The sequence below is a fragment of the Triplophysa dalaica genome, chromosome 4 (genome assembly GCF_015846415.1).
Source record: "Triplophysa dalaica isolate WHDGS20190420 chromosome 4, ASM1584641v1, whole genome shotgun sequence".
Classification (NCBI taxonomy): Eukaryota; Metazoa; Chordata; class Actinopteri; order Cypriniformes; family Nemacheilidae; genus Triplophysa; species Triplophysa dalaica.
Window position 1 is genome coordinate 10,706,649 of NC_079545.1, and position 23,254 is coordinate 10,729,902.

A 23,254-nucleotide genomic window follows, 5' to 3' on the forward strand; every position below is an offset into this window, starting at 1 on the left:
CACAGGTTATAGCCACATCTGACAACTGTGCCCAACCCGAAATGGAGAGTGCAAGAGAGGGAGAGAGAGGGGGAAAGTTGGAAAGAGGGATGAAGAAAAGCAAACCCATTGATGGGTGGCTGCGAGTCTACAGTCCCTGACCCTCCCACACCCCCGCACCTGTCAATCACATTTGCGTCGCCACCTCATCAACTTTACCCCTCACTCTAAGTCCCCCTCCCTGTACGTTTTCACCTTGACCGTGACTCCCCTCATTGTGCACATGTGCTGTGTGGAGTTAGACAGTCTTTGATTATTAAGGATGTTTAAAGCCTCAGCAAATCGTCTGTGAAACGCTTTCCGTCGCACCTTTCCAGTGTGAATAACAACCTTCATCACACTGATTCGCCGTCCTCACTTACAGTGTTTAGATTTTCGATATTATTGTTATTATTATGATTAATATTGTTATTACTGTCTTTATTAGTATTAATACAAAAGCAATTGTACGTGTCACTTATACCACTCATATTCTGGATGCCAATGATATTCAATTTACGTAAGACGTTTATTTCTGGACATTTTTGGATAGCATGAATTTTTCAGTATATCCACAGCTTTATGTACAGGCTTTCGATGTGATTCATAATTGAAAGCTCAAAATCACATACAACACATCTGACCGTCCATGTGTGTTCAATCGTCGGTGGACATGCATTGTCTGTGTGTGAATGTTCGGGGCAATGCCTGCCTAGAACGTTTGGGGTCTTCCATTTCTCTATTTCTCTTTTCTGATTTGTGACACAGATTGCAACTTTTGTGCTAGTTGTTAGTATTGCGATTTAGAAATTCTCGTATGTTTTTCCGTTGGGGTAGGAAAGCTACTGCGCAGATCGTCTTAAGATCGACGGTTTAAAGCCATACCTCAGTTGATTATGCCAACGCCATCGTATTTGATTAATGTTTTCCAGGACTCTGACGTCCGTGTACGGAGAGATGCTAATATCCAATGAGATCATTAGTTGAGAAGTTTAATCTCAAAAGGCGCTTCTACATTTCTGATTTGCAGTCATGGTGTAGGCTTAGAATTACTGGAGGTCATTAACGTTGTAGGAACGTGATAATTTGGAAAAGACTGTACCTCTTGATTTACTAAACAAAATCTTGGTGGTTTTAGCTGACAAAGTTGCATATGGTCTTGAGTTGTTTTGCTTTTACAAACGACATTTATATTTCTGTCGTGACATACGGTGTTGAATATTATCGATATTACTTGAGTAATATCTAGTTCTATCTTTGAGAGTTTATATATATTTTTGTTTGTTGTCAGTGTGTGAGACTCTTTAAAGGAGGGCGTGATCATTTTTCAAGTGTGTTTACACTTCGGATGGGCAAAGTGCAAGGTGTTTGAAACTCTTTAGTAGAATGATGTGAAGAAGCTCTTATTCGAAAGGGGCAGCAATAGTTTTATATTTTAGATGATGGCAAGAAATAGCTTAACGAAACGAATGCGATCTTCTATACGTCACACCTCATGCAACTTTGTGCTGATTTATGTCTACTTTTGAAGAGAGCATCATTCTGATGTCACGTGACTATCGTATCAACCTTGGCAAGAATGACCCAGGAGACCCATGTACTGTTCGTGTCCTCAGGTCGTATTTATTTATTTGATTATTTTAACGCAACTAACGTGCTTCTTAATTTCATTTGCGTTCCGTTTGCACACTTGATCTCATTTTTTAACACTCCTTCGTTTTAAGCCACATCATATGGGCGATGACTACTGATTTTTTTATTACTAGTATTTTGGAAAAAAACAGTATAAAGCGCCTTTTAAGTATTTATCTCAAACCAAGTGACACCTCGTGGCACGTTGACACGCTCGTCTGCTCCAGCGCTCTGCTTGTATCACAGCTGTGTTTCGTTCTTGGATGTTCGTTATATGTTTTGTCTGAGACGAGGTGATGCAAGCAATCACGTTTGTTTATGAAAGTGATCAAAGTTCCACACCTGTATGCTCACTACAATAGACAAAACAAACAAAAAAGACAGCATGTAAAAAGTGTACTGTTCTCTGTGTTTAGCGATGGAAAATAAACATGTCACGAGTGAAGGTGAACATAACTATTAAAACAAGACAGTATTGAAACTGCGGTTTACTTGCATTTCAGCTGGAATATCTTTGCATGACAGTCACTTGAACACTAGGTTTGGTGTTATTTCTCTATTTGATTTTCTATTGAATGCTGGTTTTCCTAAACCTTTCTCTTATCTATTTTACCAGCTTTGTTAAGTGCACATACTATTTTTGTCCCAAGATGATGCTGACAATGGCAGTGTAAATGACAAAGACTATGAAAATGTAGATGATGTTATGGAAATGGTGATATTTCTATGGCATGCTTTTGTATTAAGCTAATTGTTGTCGACACAAGGTGACTGATATTTATATTAACAACTATAAGAATACTCATTAGTATGATACTGCTTGACTTCAGAGAAGCACTTGCAATATTAGAGGAAAATGCATGGGATAGTTAACTTCATAATCAAATTTATTTGTCTGATGTTGGCAGTGATGTCTTACTGCTGTCTGTATTCTGCAAATAACACCTGGATGGAAATTTTCCTACTGTTATCGGGGGTTTAATGACAAACCTGAAGCTTCCAGGCTCTCCCGATGTAAGACCAAGCAGAGGTAAAATCCACCAGCACTTACAGCACCAGACTGTTTTCTATCACTCAACATGGAAAACAGTGCTGAATAGTTTCTCTGAGGTTGGGTCTTCTCACAGTAGCCCTCTGTTAGATTTGTTTTTCTGTATAAGATAACATTCTCTTTGATTTCTTATGATTCTTACTCTTGTTATTGCTCTATTCTCAAACATGCTATGTGTATTCCCTGACTTAAGCAAATGTGTTCAGAAGTTATAAATAAATGAGATGATTTAAATACTGATGAATCTTTTGCATTTTTCAAAATTAGTAACATATGGATTAATAAGGTTCCAATGATCATGACCATTTTTATGGAGAAAATGTATTTTTACTATTTCATATTTCTTAAGAATTTGCTAATTTATGTTGTTAATGAAAATAAAAAGTGTAACTAATGCAACATAGCATGTTTAATACAGTCAAGTCAACTGGTTTTCAATAAATTACACTGTAAAAAGCATTATGAAAAAATAACATAAATATCACATTCTTTGTGTTCCATAACATAATAGGTATTAATGTCACAATCAAACATTCAGTAAAAAAAAGTCAGGCCAGTTTAACTAATCTCTCACTGGCCTCCCAAAGTTTTTTTGCAACTCCAGCATCTCTAGCAAATCCTCTCAGAGTGGCGGGCCGACAGTCTGTGAAGTATCCTCCGTTGTGTGGAAGAACCTCATCCGATACTGCGCAATATACAACCGTCTGCGCGCCGGCCTCACAGGAAATAAAAAACATGAACATCACCACTTGCATCAGGATCCGGAACAGAACTGAGAAATGGCAGGTCCAATTACTCTGAACGTAACCTGAATAACACGGGAGAAAACAAACATTAAAAACTGAACGTAACCTGAATGACAAGGAGAAAACAAACATTAAAAATAGTTTTGCACGAGCATTTTTTCAAGAAATAAAAAAATTTATATCTCACCAGGGTGGACAGAATATGCCGTCACTCCTTTTCCCTCCATCATTCGAGCCAGCTCCAGTGTGAAGTAAATATTGGCCAGCTTACTGCGACAGTAGGTAAAAAACGGGAACAGGTTGTAGTTTAGATCCTGGAAGTCCAGCTTCTGGTACTTGTAGTTTGAGCAGGTGAGCGTTATCACTTTGCTGGGGGAGCTCTCTTTCAGCCGCGGGAGGAGGAGGTTGGTTAGTAAGAAATGGCCCAGGTGATTCACGCCAAAACACATGGAGAAATTGTCATCAGTCCAGTCCAGGACGCTAGGCATGCCTGTGAATAAAAACAGTGTTCAGTCAAGGACTTGACCCTGGACCATGACATGGTACCAAATATATTTTTTCATTTTACTTTATCACGCAACTTATTGAAAAGAAGCGTGTTCTTACTTTTCTAAGCAATCAAACTATCTAAAAACATTTCTAGAGGCCAAACTGTCGTAGAGAGTTTGGCCAGCGCTTTGACACCCTGATATCAATCACCTGCATTATTGATCAGAATATCAAGGCGCTTCTCCTGCTGTAAGAAGCTTTTACTGAAGTATCGTATGGATTCCATATTGGCCAGGTCCACTTCCATATAAAGAACATTTAAGTTGTGGCTCCTGGATTTGATCTCTCGAACAGCCTTCCTCGCCTTTTCTTCATCTCTGCAGGCGATGATGACCCTGGCACCTCGCAGAGCCAATGCTACAGCTGTTTCCTTCCCTATACCAGAGTTCCCACCTGAAACACAGTTAAGATTTTATTTAATAAAGAGGGAATTTAGATGAAGATTATTTGATTCACACTACTCAAAGAAACCCATGCTGAAAACAAAACAAACTGTAAAGGTGTAATCCCATTATGATCCATGAGCTATAGGATATTAATAGAAATGAAAAACAGAACAACGATTTATATTCAACATGATGCAAAGAACTGTGGCAGACATGGACGCGCAATGACACACAATGGTTATGAATGAATGACCCTTAAGTTACTATGTAGCCAGACAAATCAACGAACCCAAGATTCGCTCACCAGTGATAAGAACCGTTTTTCCATCTAGTCGCGTCACATCCATGCAGTACATCCTTCGTTTCATCCATTTTAACACCAAATAGCACACGAGTCCCGATAATATGAAGTATAACAGAAACATGATCTGTTAGCTTAGCCAGTTAACGCAAAACGAACCTTCTAACTGTCAATACAGCATTCAATAAAGCTGTTCCCATAAAATATGGAATTTCTCCAGTCGGAACAACAGTGCTTTTAAAAGTCAGGGTCGTACATTTAAAAAACGTTAAGTGACGCCAAAGCTTGTTATTAGCAGATAGCTGAACCTGATAAATGTAGTCAAAAGCTTGTTCGACTTCATGAGGCGCCCGAGCAGAACGTCCAAAGTACCGCGATAGCGAGATTTTCATAACATCCGGACCACTAGAGGGCGCACGAGCTGTCGATTTATGTTCATTACACACCGTATTGCTGTAGAATAAAAAACAGAAATGAGCTCTCACGTGTATTTGTGTAAAAACTTAAGTCTGCTGTTAATGCAACGATGACAGTTATGAGCTTTAAAGATGGGAAGGTTGAAGCGATTCTTAATGATTTCACTTTGGATGATGATGTTTCCTCTGATGTGAAAGACACGCTGAAGAGTTTCTTGCTTAAACTCACACAAAATGTCAGGTAAAAGGGTGTGAATGGATATAGTTAACATTGATGACATTTAATTACAAGTGATTAATGATAAACGCTGTAGTATTTGTGTTTAGATCAAAACATTTTCACTACTGTAATATTTAGTACGGATAGTAACCATGAGTTTACATTAACCACAGCTTAACAATGGCATTATAAAACCATAGTAAGCACAAATTTACCATTGACTCATTGTAACCGTAGTTTAACCATGATTTTTTATTAAAACTTAACACAAATGGTTAATCAAAAACATGGTTGATATACTTGTGCGTTATTAAAATAATGCTTAATTTTCCTAAGCGTAGACTTGGGCAGATATATTTAGGCTGCTATATATATATATATATATATATATGTGTGTGTGTATATGTCATTGGAATGCACAATAAAGAAAAACATGATTTTTGAAATGTTTGCTGACAGGTGTACAGGGAAACGGAGCAAGGAGCGGTCACTGGAGGAGGCATTACAGATCCTGCTGATGATCCCAAAAGAAGAACTTCTTTCTTTACCGATTGCTGCTCTTCATCAACTTGTTCAGCTGCTGTTGGCTTTGCAGATTGAAGCAGTCACAACTTCATCCATGTCCCACAAATTAGACAAGGTCCTTTTTAACCATTGGTTAACCAAGTTATATGTTGTTTTTATTTCCCTTAAAGACATGATGTGTTTTTAACTTTTTATTATAGATGGTGCAAGTCTTGGTCGAAATAAACCGGTCCGTTGTCTTTGAGGAGGTTCAACGATGTCTTCAAAACTTATTGCACCAAGAACAGGTACGAGCGTCTCCAGTATGTCCTTTTATTTGGCTAAGTTTTGGTTTTGACTTAATGATTTGTTTTGCAGGTGTTATCATTGCAAGACCTTCAGATAGGTGAGTATTAACAGCTACGCGTTTGTACAATAATGTGCTGCTGTTATTTAATTAAATTTGTTTTAGGAATACATGTTGTATTATAAATCGTGCTCTTTTTCACATATCAGCTTGTATGTTCATGGAGGACAGAAGTGTTGGACGAGAGGTCTTGAAGGAAGAATGCAAGACCCTGCTTAGTCAAGTTGCTAAAATGATTCCTGTTGTTCTGTCAGATGATGCGGCCCAAAATGGGCTGCTGTGTTACCAGACTGTCAAGGTAAAAAATCTAGTTTTAAAGTGTAACGGCATTAAACAGTTGTCATGTATTGTTTTGAATGATCATTTCACCTGTTAAGGGCAGTCGTGGCCTAATGGTTAGAGAGTCGGACTCGTGATCTGAAGGTTCTGCAGAGGTCACATTTCGGGTCACCATATCTGACAAATAGGTCACTTTCATTGTTGCTCTTCTCTCAGCTGTGTTTGCAGGTGTTCCAGCTACTCCCTGGCCAGGTGGCACCACTTGTCTGCAGTAAAGATGCTGTAAATATGATTGTGAGAGATATTTTGGAATTCCTGATGAACGTCATCTTAGGAGAGGTTGGTGCTTGTGGCCACATCTATATTTTTGGAAAATCTAGATGTTGGATTGGCTGTAATGTTTCATGTCTTGTGCAATATCAGCTGATTGTGTCTTTCAATCGTTTCGCCAGATTTCCAGCAGAGACACGCGGTTGTTGTCAGGCACTGCGGTTGCTATGGTGATTACTGCAGTGACGGATGCTCAGGCTGCTCAATCAGCTGCATGGTGTCTACTGCAGATCACCAACAGAGGTAAACTACGGTATTTTGTATAGTGTTTTAGCTGTACAAGGTTTTGAAATTGCAAATAAGAAATTGAAATAGCAATGCTGATAAGGATAAAAACTGTGTAATGTAGCGTGTCTGCAATATTTGGTAAATATTTTTGTAAACCTATATTGTAACATTTAAGTAAATACTGTTTTTTTAAGTAAGTTGTATTTTTCTTATAAGATGTAAATTTGTGATATCCAGAACCATGGAGATTGACAGTAGGTGAGCTACAGGTGGTTTGTCGCCCCAAAAACCAGGACGGGGTGGACAGGCTTGCCATATCCAGGGGACTTTTAACTTGCTGCAGAAAGGATGTTCTTGTCAGTCGCCATGGCAACCGAGGAGTAAGTGAACACACAGATAGATTACTTTTATTAATTATTGGCTTAAGTGCAATATAAAATTGATCGATTCCATATTGCCCTGCCTCTTCTGTTCCACTCAGACATGTTTTCTTTTGGACGGCTTATTTCCTGTCATCTCTGCTCTGTGTGAAGAAAAACTTGACTGTCATTACTATGTTTTTCAAGGTACAAGCTCTCTGTCGTCATGCATAATGCTACAGATCACAAATTTTAGCATTTTTGGGCGGTGACAGATTCATTACCGCTTGTATTTATGCATGTCCTGCAGTATTTACCATGTGGCTGAAAAGGGTTAAAGAGTGCCTCAGAGAAATTTGGGACATTACTGGTGCTCCTTTGGATTCCGACCTTCAACTGCAACTAACACAAATCATCTGGAGCAATGCAGAGAGTCCGGTAAGCCTTGTATATTAGACAGAATAATTCTTATGTTTTTTAATACGGATTTTTATAAATGTTTATTTTGGCAACCCTTAGAAGGGCAACAGTATAAAGATATTAACTAAAAGCCACAAGATTCCAAGTTTGGTTTTAAGGGTCACAACTTAAGCAAGCAACCAGTAATTCATTCGATCAATCATTAACCATTTAACCATTTATTTAACCAATAAAGACCTAAGGGTAGATTTTTTTCCATTCATTTTGTTCATAGTTGGATGGCCTTGCAGAATTGGCACACAGTGCTTTCTGTCTCTTTATGGAGATCTATGAAAAAGATTGTCAACATTTTGGGAATACTGAGAAAAGACTTTATGATGAGTTACTGCACAGGATAGCAGAGCTGCCCTGGCAGTCAAAAGCCAAGTATTCACCACTCTGTGCAATTCTGCCATACACGGGCACGGACAAGGTAAGAGGACATCTGAGGTCATCAGATACACTTGTCCCATTATGTATTTGGATTATAATAATACTATTTTGCTCAAATGTAACTAAATAGAAAAATAAATTGTAGCATAAAATGTCATTTAACCTCCTAACAGGTTTTGAAACTGTATCCTGCCCTTCCCTCTCACATCCTAAAATGCCTCTCTTCCAACCTCCTCTCTCCATGTGCCTCTGAAGTCTACAAATGCCTCCTCCAGGAACAAAAACGTGAGCTTGTTATTAATGCGTCCCAGGAAGCCCCGCCCACCGATCAAGACCTAGCCAACCAGTGGGCTCACCGATGGCAACCGAAAATTCTGGAGGCTTTGATTTCGGAAGTGACTCTTCTTCAAAATAATGCCTCTTGCCACCTTCTGCCTTTAACATTACGCACCTATCCAGGTGCTTTCAACACTCTTCTGTTAGCTCTGGATCCCACTGCTCCCGGTCACCTTCACACATGGGCTTGTATCATGAGCGCCCAACGATCCATTAGTGGACATTCTCTCTGGGGTATGAACGGTACAGATGCCCTGAAGACCCTCCGTCTTGCCCTCTCCTCTCTGGATGACAGCGTCCGCCTGGCAGCCCTGAATCTTCTGTGCTGCAGCCCGAAGACTAAAGAAGCCCCATCGCAAGTGGAGTACTCTGCTCTGAGAGACTTTATACCGCTGAATCTCAACAGCGAATCATCGCCGTTCCGCCAGCATCTTCAAGCGGCGCTGAGGAAATTCCTAGTGAGAATACGAGAGAGCTGTATGGCGAGCATCAAAGGTCATAAACGTAAAACGGGACTTCGCAAGGAAGAGGAGGCAGAGCTTAAGCAAGGAATCGGTAAGGAATTTGAAACTTACGTTGATGTGCTTTGATTTTCTATTTGACATGTTATCAAGTCTTTCTGTGTCAGACCACTATAGAAAAGAAAGAAATTGCACAGAGAAAGAGTTAAAGATTAAAATTCTAAAGAAAAGAGGCTTATTTGATTTTCATATTTTTTTAGATTTTGTTGGCTGGTTAGCTCAGCTGACATTGGTCTATTTGACTCCTGACTGCAGCTATCAGAGGAAGAAGACGGTTTTGCTTCTGTTGTCCGCTGTGCTGGACACATGTACTGACACCTGGAGTCCGGATAGGAAAAAGGGACAACCACCTGGTAAAACAATTTATTTGCATATTTTCTGGCTGCTTTGTCAAATGCACAGTATTTACTAGGCATTTTCTGCCCACTTTATCCGTAAGTTCCTCCATAGTTACCACAGTTGACTTGACATTAACTCTGTATAGAAAAAGTAAAGGTTATGAAAGACGAGAGGCATTAAATCATTAAAGCAATAATGTGACGTTAGATCAATACTTTTTTCAGCTAATATGTCTACTCTGATAAACTGGGCAAAAGAAAGAGGGAAGTGGAATTTCTTCTCCAAGTCAAACATGCTGGTCTTGATTGGCTGTTTAGAGGATTCAACCAATGAGGTCAGTCTTTAAGAACATTTCGATGTGTGAACATCACTTTTGGATTATGAAATGTGTTTGTCCCATCAGATCCGCGAGCTGTCTGCAGAGCTGCTGCTTCGTTATTTCCCCCCCTCTCTACCTGATGACATCACTGCTGTGCTGTTCAGCCGGGCGGAGCGACTCCTCCAGAGCCCGCGGGTCCCAGAGGCCCAGATGGGTGCTATGATGTTCAAACTACTGCTGCAGAAGTAAGCAACATCAGAATATTTTGTTAATAAATTCACATCACCCGATTAATATACTGTATGTGTTTTCAGCAGCCCAGATGAAATCTGTTGCCTTGTTTCTTTTTATTTTCTACACTTATTTCGAAGTGAAATCTGTAAAATTCTTCAGATTAAGACCATGCTACTGTACTTTTGTTTACAAAAATCATCTTGTGAATAATGCTTATTATATAAATTACAACGTAATTACACAGGGCGGTGAATTAGCGATTTTTGATTCTTCAAAATAGGGCCAGATTTCAGGATGCATCCAATGTTCTCTGATCGTTGCTCTGAATATTGCCAAATTTGTGTGTGTGTGTGTGTGTGTCTGTCTGGACTGCAGGGCGGATGGGGTTTCTGAACAGGGAGAGAAGCAGTCCATCAGGCTGATCCGATTTCTTTTGAATAAACTGGAGCATCATTTCCTCACCGCCAAGAGTGACATGCTGCAAGCTGCTCGCACAACACCTATTCATGGTATGAGCAAAATTTTATTTAGTAATCAGACATTTAAGGTTTTACTGATATTTGTTTCTAAGAACAGATTCTATTACAAAAGCAAAGCTTTCAAAAGTATATGAAAAATTTAAATAGTCATCACCAAAAAATATAAATTCTTTCATCATTTAACCAACCTCTTGTCATTCCAAATCTGTAGGACTTTATTTCGCCTGCAAAAGGCAAAAATATATATTGAAGAGCGTTGGTTACCAAACAAGAATGCAAGCCCACTCAACCCCCTCACCCGACTGAGACATTTAAAAAATAAATCGCATTTGTTCCACAAAGGAAAGAGTTATATACAGCTGTGTTTTAAAATGAATAGAGAATATACAATGACAGATTTTGGGGTGAACTATCCATTTAAATATGTTTTTTACTGTTGCTCCTCAGGCATTGTAAGTGCTCTCCAGAAGGGTTTGATGGAAGTACCAGGAGTCCTGGGGGAGTCACTAAACCACAGTGTCGCAGTTGACATTTTGTGTTTGCTAGAGAAGATCAGTTTACTGCTACTGGGTGTCCTGTATGGAGACCAGGACACCGAGGAGAAAGGTATTCTAAAACCGCAGGGATGATGAAGTCAATTGTGCCTGAACACATTTTATCATAATAAGACCCTTGTCTTTATCACAGAGGTTCCTCCATCGTTCTGTGACATGGGAAATGCGATCAGTTCTCTGATTGGTCAAAATGGCGTTGAGGGGGCGAGACTTGATGAAGACTCTGATGAGAACGTCTTGCTTTCTGAGGAACATAGTCTGGTGCTGACCTGCTGCTGGGTCTCTTTAAAGGTACAGCTACTGGATGATTTGTCTAAGCTGTTTCACATCTCTGATGATGATCTCGTGCTATGTCTGTCTTCTCTTTGAACAGGAAATAGGAATTTTTCTGGGGCTCCTGGTGGAAAGAATCCAGTCATTGCCGTGGCGGCTGACTGTTGAAGAATTTACAATGGCTTCTAAACTGTTCAAAGACATCATCCTGAAATGTAGACACTGGGTTAGCACTCAAAACTGGTATTGTTCTTTCTATGGGGTGGTACAGTCTAAAGTGATCCTTTATAAGTCTACTTGTCTCTTTTCTCTCACCTTTCACAAGGGGGCAGTAGAGGGCTGCTGTATCGGCTTCACTAAGTTCTGCAGGACTCTCCTGAGCAGCTCTAATCCTGAAGTTAGAGAGATCCCAGCCCTTATATTACAACAGGTGGGATGTTGTTAACCCCCATATAAATCAGAGTTTACTATTTGGAGAATTACAACTTCTAAGTCGGGTTATAATAGAAATGGTGATATAAAAATTAGAATAGATATAGATAATAAAAACAGAAATAGGGTGTTAGTGAGATTCTAAAAGATATTTCAAACTTTCAGTTTTATATACAAATTCTTATGATCAGTGATGCATACAAGTGGTGCGCAGGTGTGCATGCGTACCCAAAATAAAAAATTTGCTCTGTAAATAAGTGAAGACCGCTCATTTGCGTACTGACATGGTTGAATGCATTTAATGCACAAGTACAATCACTGTTTTAGACGGCCTAAATGTATTACTGGATAAAATTTACGTTTAAACTAAATGCTGCTGAAATGTATGTGGTTTGTTCCGGGTGTTAAACGGACCATGGGTCTAAATGATGACAAACCGGAGTATTTATAACTAGAGAAACACGCGGCACGCGCAGCCTCTGTGAATGTCTGGATTTGCACTGCTCTGCGCTGCACGTCGAAATAGACGCTGCTTCTCTTAAACTTTCTAAAAGGACAAAATGTTTTACACTTGCATGCAGCCAGTGTTTATCAATGTTATACTCGATCCTAGATCCTAGCAAGTTTCCATGTGCGCTCGCAAATTGCTCGCAAACTTCTCAGCAACCTGTCAAAAAATCTAAAAAGTTGTCGTTTTAGGTTTCAAAATTGGTGTTGAATGAATTGGTCATTGTATTTTAAGTTCAATTTATAATAATATAAACATAGTTTTAATCACACTGTAGTATTTTGCTTAGTGTTCTATAAAAGTTAATTTTTTTAATAGGTAAATATAATTTGTCACACTATGTGCATTGTGAGCACCAAACCGAATCTCCAGGTGCTCTCTTGAGAACCTGACAGAAAAACGTATGTGCACCTCTGCTTAAGATCTTTGATTTGGAGTAAGCCGTTGGTTGCAATTCGCCACCTCGCAACCTCGACACTAAATGCTGCTTATTTCATGCACTATACCTTAAAGTTAAGTTGATTCATATTAAATCAAGGTTTGCTCCCTCCCCCTCTCCTTCCAGGGTCTCTTTGTTCTCCAATCGCCCCGTAGTACATCAGTGACACGCCGTGCTGCCGGACTGCCCATGCTTATTTTAGGCGTCTTGGCTGCTGAGGACTCCAGCAAATCTCGCCCCCTATTGGTCCACACTATTAATACACTCTTGGACATAGCCAGAGAACCACTGCCCCAGGACTGGGACCAAACTCTTGACTTACCGCAGGTGCAGTAAATCTACCCATTAACCTCATCCAACAATTTTGCTGGATCGCTCAAAGCCTCCCTCATCTTTTCTCTTTCAGGTGTGTGCCGGTCACATCCTACAGGCACTGGTCAAAGGTTCAACCCTGGCCGTGGCTGTTCTGCAACACACCCCTGCGGTGACCATTCTGTCCCTTATGCTCCTAAGCTCACCATGCTGGGCCATGAGAAATGCAGCCCTTCAGCTTTACAGTATGATTTTTGTTCACTCACCCATACAAGTCTCACAATTTTCCTTTGCAAATCTTGACCTTTGACCTCTCACAGGTTCTCTCTGCACCAGAATGTTGGGTCAGCAGCCGGCCGGTGAAGAAGGGTCCACACATTCCGGCATGTCTTCCCCTTCCTTTTTTCATCTTTACCCTGCCCTACAGCCCTTCCTCCAGGAGGCGCTAGAGAGCGCAGCAAAGGACCTGCTGGACTCTACAGTTCTCCTGCACCCTTCCCTCTACCCTGTGCTCACTCTGCTCGCCAAACTACAGCCGGGTGCAGAGGAACAGACACGGTACGATGGCATGAATGCACATTGATTTGGATGTGCAAAATGCATAGATGTGTATTTCACACACCCTCACTTAAAACTGCCCTTCAAAAATATGACTGCATATTTGAACATGCAATATGTTTGACTGGAAGAAATCATCTTTTTAGGCATTTTTATTTGCTCATGATCGAGTCTAGACCTATCATGGAGACTGTCTTGTGATTTCACAAAGTTCACACCTTTCTTAATTGACACCTGTCAGCTAGTAGTAACATCTCTTATGTGACACTCTGTGTTATACATTAGATTCACGAAGTGTGAGCAATGATTTACATCATGTATTTTAGTATAGTTTTTCTAGAATCCATGCAAAGTTCACAAACTGCAAAAATAGATATATGTAACAAATTTGTTTATTTTTCCTAAAAAATAAATTGAATACAGTTAGTTAATAAAGATGTTAATGTTGTATTTTAATAGTTCAAACACATGAAATTTGAAATCTCATTCTATCTTGTTATATTTTTTCAGATTTTGTTGTTTTTGGAGGGTGTTTACTAGAAATAAAAACACACCCGCCATCCCAATCAGATTATAATAAGTCATCTATTGCCCAGAATCTTGTAAACACCGTCAGTTGTCTTATTCATTCGGTCTCTTTGGGTTTTTCTCAGTGCTCTGTCAGAATTCCTTCCTCCGTTATTCCTGCTAGCGGCCAGCCCAGTCTATGGCGTGCGAGTGATGTCATCCAGGGCTCTTGTTGCCATGATACCCCCATCCCAATGTCTGGCGACTGTCCTGGAGTTGGTGGAAAAGCTCCCGGAATCACCGGATGTTTCCTGCGGACACAACAGACTACATGGACAACTCCTACAGATAAAAACAGTTCTGACAAGAGCACTGAAAACTAACATGTAAGAGTGATTAGGAGGAGAAGTATATCTAATAAAGGAATAGTCACTATGAACTTAATAGTAACACTTTTGTAACAGAGCAAAATGATAACAATGCCAGGGAAAGCATGTATTAAAAAAAATAAACAGCAAATGCATGAAACAAAATGTTTCCCTTAAACTTAAAATAGATATCATAGGCAAGTCAAATGCAATGATTATTATGATTGTAATCAAACAGACAGTCATCTCTCAGTGAGGTCGTGGAAAGGTTGGAGTCTAGACTGTGGTTGGCATCGTCAAGTCAACGATGCCTGCTGGTGCGTCTGGCGTATGTGGATGTTGTGGAGCTGTTGAGAGGCCATTGCTCTGGTGCTTTCCTGACCCACCTGTCATCTGTGCTGCTACAGGAGATTCACAGGACTCCAAACATACTAGAGGTGTGGGTTCATGTGCTGTAGATCATGTTGTCCGTTAATCTGGAGGTTTGCTCGAGTGTATATGCTGACATATCTGTTGTTTGTAGGTTGGCTTTGCGTCATTTCAACAAAGTGCAGTGAACTTCCTATGTGAGGATCCTGAGTGGGCGTGTCAGGTGTGGCAGAATCTGTCCTCCGGCAGTACTGTTGTGAGGCTCTCATTGGTCAAGAGGGCAGCAGAGGGGTGTGGCTGGAGAGGGACCGTTTTACAACAGGTTATGCTGAGAGCGCTGCAGGTGGGTTTGTACATCTACTAATGCACTTCCTTAAAATGAGTCAAAATGCCCTCGATGTTAAACCAAGATATAATAAAAACATATCAAAAGACCCATACGGGTTTTTAGGAGAATCTATTGACAGAAATGCAATATAATAAACACAACTATTTCTTCAGAGGTGTAGAAAGACCTTACGTAATGAATCGTTATGTTTCTAATACTTTAGAATAAGCTGTTTATTTCTACACACAGAGTGGGCCTACTTTCATTGAATTCGCCGCCATGTTTTGTACAGCAGCCGTAAACGGACAAACTAGTCTATTGCTACTCGCATGTTTCCTCCTTCTTTCCCCTGCAGTGATTGTGATTGTACTTGTGCATTAAATGCATTCAACCATGTCAGTACGCAAATGAGCGGTCAAAACATACTTCTTTTTTATTTTGGGTGCCCATGCGCACCACTAATGTGCATCCCTGGATATAGATATCTATGAGTATCCTTAGTACCGCAGGTCCTAACGTGTCTCTTCTGGAAAGTTTATAATATTAGCAGAGGTCCTAGCTCCTGCCTGACTTTTATCCTTCTTTTATTCTTAAATTCCACAGACCTTTTATTTTATATAATAAATAAGACATCACTCTTTCTAATACCTGTATGATCTCTTCCATGCGTTAACATGAGAACGACATATTTTTGTACTATGGTGGCCACCGTCGTGTTTGGACTGAGCAATTCGCTGCAAATTTATAATACAACGCTAGTGGCTGCTGTAAATCAAAAACTGCGCCTTTAAAACATCATTTTGTGTGTTAAAAAAATCCCTTTATGAGAAAAAAATCGTAAGAACTCCTCTACCTAAAGTTTAATTTTTATCTTATACTGGAAAAATCTTTCAGTCTTGTTATCTAACCACATACAAATGCAAAAAATGAAAGCACTAGATATCTGTTTAATGTGTTTTTCCATATCCGACTGTAGATTACATAAATGGGGTGTGTCAGTCATTGTGTTCAGTAATCTGTAAGAACAGGTTGGGTTTGGTCCGCCCAGCTCTTATTGTGTTTGCAGGTCAGTTCTGCACCAAACCGGTCCCTTTAATGCAATTCAGTCACTCATTGGCCATCTTGGCAAGCTTCCCGGGCAGCTACTTTCCATCTAGTTAGCGAGTATACAAGTGCAGCTCCCTTTTGTTTGCAAGGCTCCAAAAGTCTAGGCTAAATCTGCCGGTGCCAGCTCGAAGAGGACGCCCCTCCAGTTGAGCCTGGTCCAATGTTTCTTTCAGATTAGAAAACATTTTTTATGCAAATCTTTGGACCAGTATGCACTATAAAAAGCTGTATGCAAATTAAATTGAAATATATATAACAATCTGACATGCATTAATATGGCATTTGGATTTTTTACCTAAAAGCCTCCAAGACCAAACTCACTTTTACAGCTCCTTAACAAAAAATAACAGATAAATCATGCTATAATGTCATAAATAGCTCCATAGGTAATAAGACAATTCAATACATTAGATTTTAGTTTTGATATCTGTAAAGTGTGCTTTCAGATTTATTATACAACCAGAGCAAGAGTTCCTCGAATAACAATACCATCACCTGCAGGCCAACCTGAAGGAGGCGCTGTTGCACCAGGATGTTGAGTACAGAGGAGCATTCTTGACAGCATTAGTGGAGGTTATAAGCTCAGAAGAACACAGTCTTGGTCCGTCTCATCCCTCTTCGCCAGGATTTGATGAGGCGTGTCTGCAGGACTGTGTGGAGGATCTGTTTGATGATCTGGAGATGGGTCGAGGGGGTCCTGGGTTCATCTCAGTGGCTCTTTGTGCAGTGAGTCTGCTCCTCTACCAGAGGTGAACTTTTATGTAAATATATGTAGTTCCCTAAGTACATACAAAATTGAAAATACATCATAGAAATGTATTTCTTGTAATGCTTTTTGTACGCACTTCATCTGTGCTTGTTATTCTGAAGAAACAAAAACTTTGTGCTACAGTTTACTTAAACATTTCTAGTCCCCATTTCAATTATGTGGGGGTTTGAAAGGTTGTGGAAAAACAACTAATCATATTTTTAAATATTGACACTATGAAATGATCTTAGAGTCATTATGAAAGGGGTATGTTTCAGGAAGGGAGGAAACCACCACAGTCCCCCACAAACTTAGATTCACGTCTGGCTCCATTCTGATATGTAAAGCCCATGTTTTTTAATCTTATCCAGTCCAGATTGATAAAACTGTTCCCACAATTTGTTTCTTTTTTTATAATATGTCTCGAAAGGTTAAATTAACATATTATCCTTGTCCTGTGCCTCACACTATGTAAGTAAATGTGAATGCCTTTCTTTGTATTTCAGTACTTTGTGTACCAATGTTTCTGGGACAGCCTTTTCAAAGAGACTTTACAGCTAGCCTATGGATTTATGAGCGCTCTCATACTCCCTCTCTCTCTTTTTCAGCATAGACTTGAGTTTGCTCGAGCGCTTGTGTAAATTATTAGAAAAGCACAGATGCCCTGAAGCTCCTGAGGCCCTCAGATCAGCCTGTGCTCGGTCTCTATGTCTATTCGCTGTCTCCGTTGTGACCAGAAGTCTGAAGGGAAGACCTGTATTTAAAGAGATCAGTATCAGGTACTGTAATGCAAATTATATGAGAGCCATACAATTTCATATTAAAACCACAGTTTGTTTGTTTTTGCATGCATTATATTGGAAACGTTTATGAAATAAATGATGGCACAATAATAGAAGAATTTTTTTTGCACAGGAACGCAGTAATGTAATCATTTTGTTTGGAAGGACAGAAGAGGATCTTTAAAATATATATATGAAGAGTTTGGTTCCAAAATGAGATTTCATCATGTTTTTGATTAGGTTAGTGTGTTACTTAGCTGTATTTTTATTATGGCTTACATCAAAACTACAGTTTGATTGATATTAATTTGAATGCATAATAAAAATACATGATTTTTTTAAATATTATCTCATTTTGGAACCAAACTCTTCAAATATACTTGCATCAACAAATGTCTTTTCTTAGTATTAAAAAATTGGGTTCTGCCATTTCTATACTACTGCGTGTTTTGCTAAAATAGAGAAACCATGAAGCCTACGCATCTTTATATTTATACTACATGCTTGGACATTAAAGTCCCCTTGAACCGGAAGTTGCGATCGTTTTTACTTCCATATGTTGTTGCATTTCCGAGTGAAATGGAATTTTGAATGAGAAAAATAGTAGGCGTGGCTGTCAAAGGGGACTCTGCAATTTGATTGGATGTATAAAAAGCTGTCGCATTTTGAAATGGAACTGGCAGCGGACTGACAGTTGAAGGGGAGGAGTAAACAGGTGCTCCACACAAGCCATCTAACATATGTCATCTAAGATGGATAGTCATTACAGGAAGGAAGTGCTTTTTTTAGATTTAAACTAAGGATTATAAGGGCACAATCATTTTTAAAAGAGAATGACCCCTTTTGAAAAAGTATTAACAAAAAACGCTGCAACATTTCATAAAAAAATAGGCATTGTAATTTTCATTTCACTTGGACTTTCATGAAGAATCTTTCTATAGAAAATTGTACCCCTTTACATTTTATTATATGTGGATAACTACCTGTAAAGGTAATGATAAAGAATATTTTGGGGGAATATAAGAGAATATTATACTTTTAACTAGAGAAATATCAAGCTGTGTGCATCAGACATTGCCAGTCATTGACCAAAACGTGGGCTAAAACATAGGTTTGTTCTTATGTTTGCATATTGTGTAGGTTGATCAGCACAGGCATCTATTTGCTTCAAGATGAGAGTCTAGAGGTTAGACCAAAGGCAGCCATGTTTGCCTCCCTGCTCTTCTCTTCACGACAGCCTGATCCGCCACAAAGATGTTTCTACATGCAGGTGAACCAGGCTCTGATCTCCCTGCTGAACCTGCTCTTGGATGAATTCTGGGATACCAGGGGTGCTTTGGATGCATTGGTGTGCCACCTACCTGACTGCGACCTGAATGTCATACTACAGGAGGTTAAAGAGACAGTGTAGGTTAATACAAAACACTTGATGATTCCATAGGTCCATTTATTTACCTTCGTAAAATACCGGAATTATGTAAAATTTTATTTATATATGTTACTTAAGTACATGTTTTTGATTTAACAAAGTAGACGCTTGCATGTACTGTCTGTCATTATTTCTACTTATATGTGTGTTTTATAGAATGTGTATTTTTATTTAGTGTCAGGGATGTAGATTAGTTTCTTTACTTGTTAAATGATGGTGTCTGGTGGTCAGGTGCCGCAGCCTGTATGAGCGAGATGAAGCCAACGTGTATGCAGAGCCATCTGTGATGTCAGAGTCTCTGCTCCCCTATCTATTACGTTTGGCTAAACGTTACCCAGAATCCTCCACTCTTGCAGAGGACCTTGAGCTCTGGGCTCGAAACAATGTGTCCGCTGTCAGAGAGAATCTCTCGATTTGTTTGAAATTTCAATTAGGTATGTACCATGTAACCTAGCACATTTATTGATCATTTTTCTTTGTTTAAAACCTTTAATAGACATCACTTTGCTTTTTAATACGCAACAGCAACTGAATAAAGGTTTTCATAGTTACAATTATAAAGACTGTGTAATTATCTTCATAAGAAATAAATAGAAATGTTGCCATGTTTTTCGTTTGTTGTCTAGGTGATGTACTGAATCCTGATTGGCTGAGTTTGCTGACAGAGCCACGTTTCCATGCCGCTCTTTCTGGCCTGTTCACCAAGGCAATTGTTCTGCTCCAGCTGCTCAAGGAGTGTGATAACATACGACCTTTGCTTGACCCTATGAGCTTATCTACAGACATTCAGGACATTAATGAACGGTTTGTACACAAGGGGGTCTTATTTTCTCAAGCCTTCGTTGACGCACTAAATTTAACTCAACAGTCTTTAAAAGAGCAAGGCTTCTTTAAGAACAGTTAACAGAAAATCTTTATTGATCTGAAGAAGATGCTTTAATGGAGAACAACTGAATTGAAAATCATTATGCAATACTGAAGATAGGCAGAAGAATCTTTGCTATTCGTCAAGTCAATATAAATTGTCCAATCCAGATCATTCTCTTAGACAGCAGCTTTTAAAATGCAGTGTGTGTAAATCTGAAGGGGTGGAAGACTTTCATTGGTTGTGAATGGATGGTGATTTCTGAAATACAACAGACTGTAGACGGAGACAAACCAGACGGCTGCAGCGCAGACGCTCCGTGAACATGTTTGCATATGTGCAAGCATGTTCATGTCCATATGTTTGTGGTGTCAGGCTGCGCCCTGGGCGGTGAGACTGGAACATTTATTTTTAGCCAAAATAATCCATGCAGAACATTTCACAGTGTCATTTCATGTCTGTTTGTATGCTTGTCTGTTTTAAACCAAGTGACCTCAAGTGCAATTGATGCTTGTGTGTTTAATAAACACTATTTCAACTGTTTTTAGATCCAAAACGACATATGGCAATCTGTCCTTTTTTGATCGGGTTGTTTTGATTAACGTGCTCTAAATGCTTGTTGCTTTTGTACAAGAGCACAAACCATTGGCCCAGAGTTGGCATATTTAACAGAAACTTTCACATAATCCTTCACATTTTCTTTCTTCCTTATTCCTTAACTCCTCTCTTCTTATCCGTCTCCTCGTCTTTTTACACAAGCCTCTTCTTCTCATGTTTCCACTGCAGTGGTAAATGCATCAAACAGTGATGTAATGGCTTTTGCGGCAACTGTAGAATCAGCTTGTTATAACAGCAGGGGAATACTTTTGGTTTTATGCTACATTAGAGGTTTCTCTCCCAAGTCAAGTGTCCATTTTCTGTCCTCAGCGTCGGGCTAGTGATGATTCATGCCTTGGATGTGTGCTCCGTTGCCGTGCAACACCCCGGTGTATCGGTTAGGACACAGCTGCGTATCCCAGTAGCCGTGAGCGCAGCAGATGGTCTGAGTTCACAGCAAACATGAAAATCCTTCGTGCTTATATAACATGTAAATGGACCTTCGGTACACAAAATTATTTTACATTTAGTCATTTAGCCATTTAGCAGACGCTTTTATCCAAAGCAACTTACAAAGAGTTTAGGGAGCAATAAGCGATATGTCCAACAGGAGCAATAATATAATAGGTGCCAATACAAAGTTACTGTTTCAACAAAAGCTAGACCACTACCTGTTGAGAGAAAGAGAGGGTTAGTGTGTTTTTTTTTTTTCATTTGTCTGTCAAGTATTCACAGAAGAGATGGATTTTAAGTATTTATTTTAATGTTGTGAGAGATGTGAGACTTTTAAATGTTAAAAAGTTGTAAATGAAACGATTTAAATCTTTCAAGAGGTTTAAAATTACTATTTCTGATTGTGCATGAGTGTTTAATAGGAGACATCTGTATGGAAGCGTTTTTGTGCTGAATGGAGCAACCTGCTTGTCCTGATTGTTTCTACTCGTATGTTGCCAAATCTATTTTTTACTTCTTTTTTACCTCCAGGGGAGAACAAGTGTCGACAGAAGATTTGACACTGTCTGATTAATCTGCTGATGTTTTAAAGACCTGTTTTTCTTCATTATTGTCTTATGTAATAAAGGACATCTCTTTATCATATTGGTTTAGATAAGATTACTTACGGATATTGTTTATCAAAATGGTTGTAGGAATAGCCTACATACAGTAACACTATGTTATAATTTTTACCCTCATGTTATTTAAAATTTGTATGGCTTTCTTTCTTGTGGAGCACAAAGATGTAAGGTAGAAAATTAGTCACTTATAGGTTCAGTGCCTATTTTCTTTCATAAAAGGGATTCAAAAGCAGCGCTTACATTATTATCTTCATGTTTAAAAAATGTCTAAATGTAAATATTGCTAGAATTTGTATTTGAGTTTGAGTGATTTCTTAAAAAAAGAAGAAAAAAAAGTAGTCAGACTGGTCATTCTACTTTTTTGTAACAGAAAATTGAACAACATAACTGGGTGTGAAACCTGCAACAACATAATAGATGACATGTACACAGATAGTTCACCCAAATATAAAAATATGTCATCATTCACTCACCCTCGAGTTGTTCCAAATCTGTACAAAGGTTTTTCTGATGAACACCGACACAAATATTTGTGAGAATGCTTGTAACCAAACAGTTCTTGCCTACAATTGACCACCATAGGAAAAAGTACAATTGTTGTCAAAAGTGCCCCAGAACTGTTTGCTTTACGACATTCTTCAAAATGTCTTCACTGTAAAACTTTGCTGTATAGTTTTGCAGCAGGTTTGCCAGTAACGTACTGTAGATTTAATTTACAAAACCTTATATAGTTCTTATATTTTATTTCATAAAACAAAACTAAATATCTTTGGTCACTTTTCTTTTTGTAATTGTTTCGTAGTTTGAGAAATTGTTCATACTTTTACTAGAATGCTTGGAAGATGCTTAGGAAGAATGTCCTTTTTTGCAGTTTAATGAGACCAGTCTCTTCTTGCTTTAATGTGTTTTAATTTTGGTTAAAGTAAAGTTTAACTCAAATTGAAAACAGTTGAGCAACTAGACCATTGCGTGGAGCTACAATTATAAACAAAACTAGAGAGGCTGTGTGCGTGTCAGCTGTTTCAGTAGCTGAAATGTCACCATCAACTATGTTTTTGTCCTTCCTCAGGGGCCCCTCCGTCTCATTGTTATTTGATGTCCTAATAAAGTTTGCTCTGTCACATTTATTTAACAAGGATGAATGGCGTGGACAAGCAGAGAATTGCAAGGTGATGAGGAATTTGTGTGCAGCTCTTGCCTCCATTTCCTTCTTCACAAACTTACGTTGCAATGAAGCTTCTTCAGTCAAATAGTTTCCATTAAGTTTGCACAGTATAAATAAAAAGTGAGCAATTTTATGCGTGCTCAATGAGTCACGCTAAGGAAATGTTTCGAATAAAGATTATGTGAAATGAAATATTAAAAGAATTCTTGAGACACGTTTCCAGGACCAAACAAAGAATTCCAGCCATACCACTGTTTATGTATTATGTATCCTAAAGAGGATACATCAAATATATTTGATCGAAAATTATTTTGGGTAGTTAACAAATAAATGTGTTAACGTGTCCTATGGTGGGACAGTAAAAAGTTAGA

General features: G+C 38.9%; 3 protein-coding genes across 45 annotated transcripts in view; 2 read left to right on the top strand and 1 right to left on the bottom strand.

Annotated features, from left to right (window-relative positions):
* The window catches only part of camk2b1 (calcium/calmodulin-dependent protein kinase (CaM kinase) II beta 1), a 53,582-nt gene extending 50,641 nt beyond the window's left edge, over positions 1-2,941 (top strand). For all 43 annotated transcript variants that reach the window (XM_056745208.1, XM_056745234.1, XM_056745210.1 and 40 more), the window contains one exon: positions 6-2,941. The gene's annotated coding sequence lies outside the window, so the exon portion shown is untranslated. The remainder of the gene's footprint in view (positions 1-5) is intronic.
* A 103-nt stretch (positions 2,942-3,044) lies between these two features.
* si:dkey-174n20.1 (uncharacterized protein LOC796174 homolog) lies at positions 3,045-5,042 on the bottom strand. The gene is made up of 4 exons (XM_056745254.1): positions 4,687-5,042; positions 4,147-4,389; positions 3,635-3,937; positions 3,045-3,509 (listed from the first exon to the last, which is right to left on the bottom strand). Exons 1-4 carry the CDS (start codon positions 4,805-4,807, stop codon positions 3,250-3,252), a joined length of 927 nt encoding a protein of 308 aa, XP_056601232.1. The 5' UTR covers positions 4,808-5,042; the 3' UTR covers positions 3,045-3,249.
* Positions 5,043-5,151: 109 nt separating this feature from the next.
* On the top strand, positions 5,152-20,604 carry si:ch211-225b11.4 (thyroid adenoma-associated protein homolog). Its single transcript, XM_056746929.1, has 31 exons — positions 5,152-5,340; positions 5,779-5,959; positions 6,045-6,131; positions 6,202-6,229; positions 6,340-6,488; positions 6,686-6,808; positions 6,922-7,042; positions 7,265-7,407; positions 7,509-7,593; positions 7,697-7,824; positions 8,081-8,278; positions 8,412-9,129; positions 9,296-9,448; positions 9,659-9,768; positions 9,838-9,998; positions 10,363-10,496; positions 10,914-11,072; positions 11,154-11,311; positions 11,394-11,519; positions 11,619-11,723; positions 12,799-12,999; positions 13,079-13,229; positions 13,305-13,542; positions 14,196-14,435; positions 14,656-14,854; positions 14,941-15,129; positions 16,723-16,970; positions 17,578-17,748; positions 18,892-19,158; positions 19,412-19,614; positions 19,807-20,604. Exons 1-31 carry the CDS (start codon positions 5,210-5,212, stop codon positions 20,082-20,084), a joined length of 5,583 nt encoding a protein of 1,860 aa, XP_056602907.1. The 5' UTR covers positions 5,152-5,209; the 3' UTR covers positions 20,085-20,604.
* Positions 20,605-23,254: the final 2,650 nt, after the last annotated feature.

What these genes read in the sequence shown, in the direction of transcription:
- si:dkey-174n20.1 (XM_056745254.1), bottom strand. Translation starts at nt 4,807, where the DNA reads ATGTTTCTGTTATACTTCATATTATCGGGACTCGTGTGCTATTTGGTG. An exon ending in AAAAACGGTTCTTATCACTG is followed by an intron (nt 4,390 to 4,686) that starts GTGAGCGAATCT and finishes ACTGTGTTTCAG; the next exon opens with GTGGGAACTCTGGTATAGGG. An exon ending in TATTCTGATCAATAATGCAG is followed by an intron (nt 3,938 to 4,146) that starts GTGATTGATATC and finishes TTTTATTCACAG; the next exon opens with GCATGCCTAGCGTCCTGGAC.
- si:ch211-225b11.4 (XM_056746929.1), top strand. Translation starts at nt 5,210, where the DNA reads ATGACAGTTATGAGCTTTAAAGATGGGAAGGTTGAAGCGATTCTTAAT. An exon ending in ACTTATTGCACCAAGAACAG is followed by an intron (nt 6,132 to 6,201) that starts GTACGAGCGTCT and finishes TTTGTTTTGCAG; the next exon opens with GTGTTATCATTGCAAGACCT. An exon ending in TGCAGCCCTTCAGCTTTACA is followed by an intron (nt 13,230 to 13,304) that starts GTATGATTTTTG and finishes GACCTCTCACAG; the next exon opens with GTTCTCTCTGCACCAGAATG.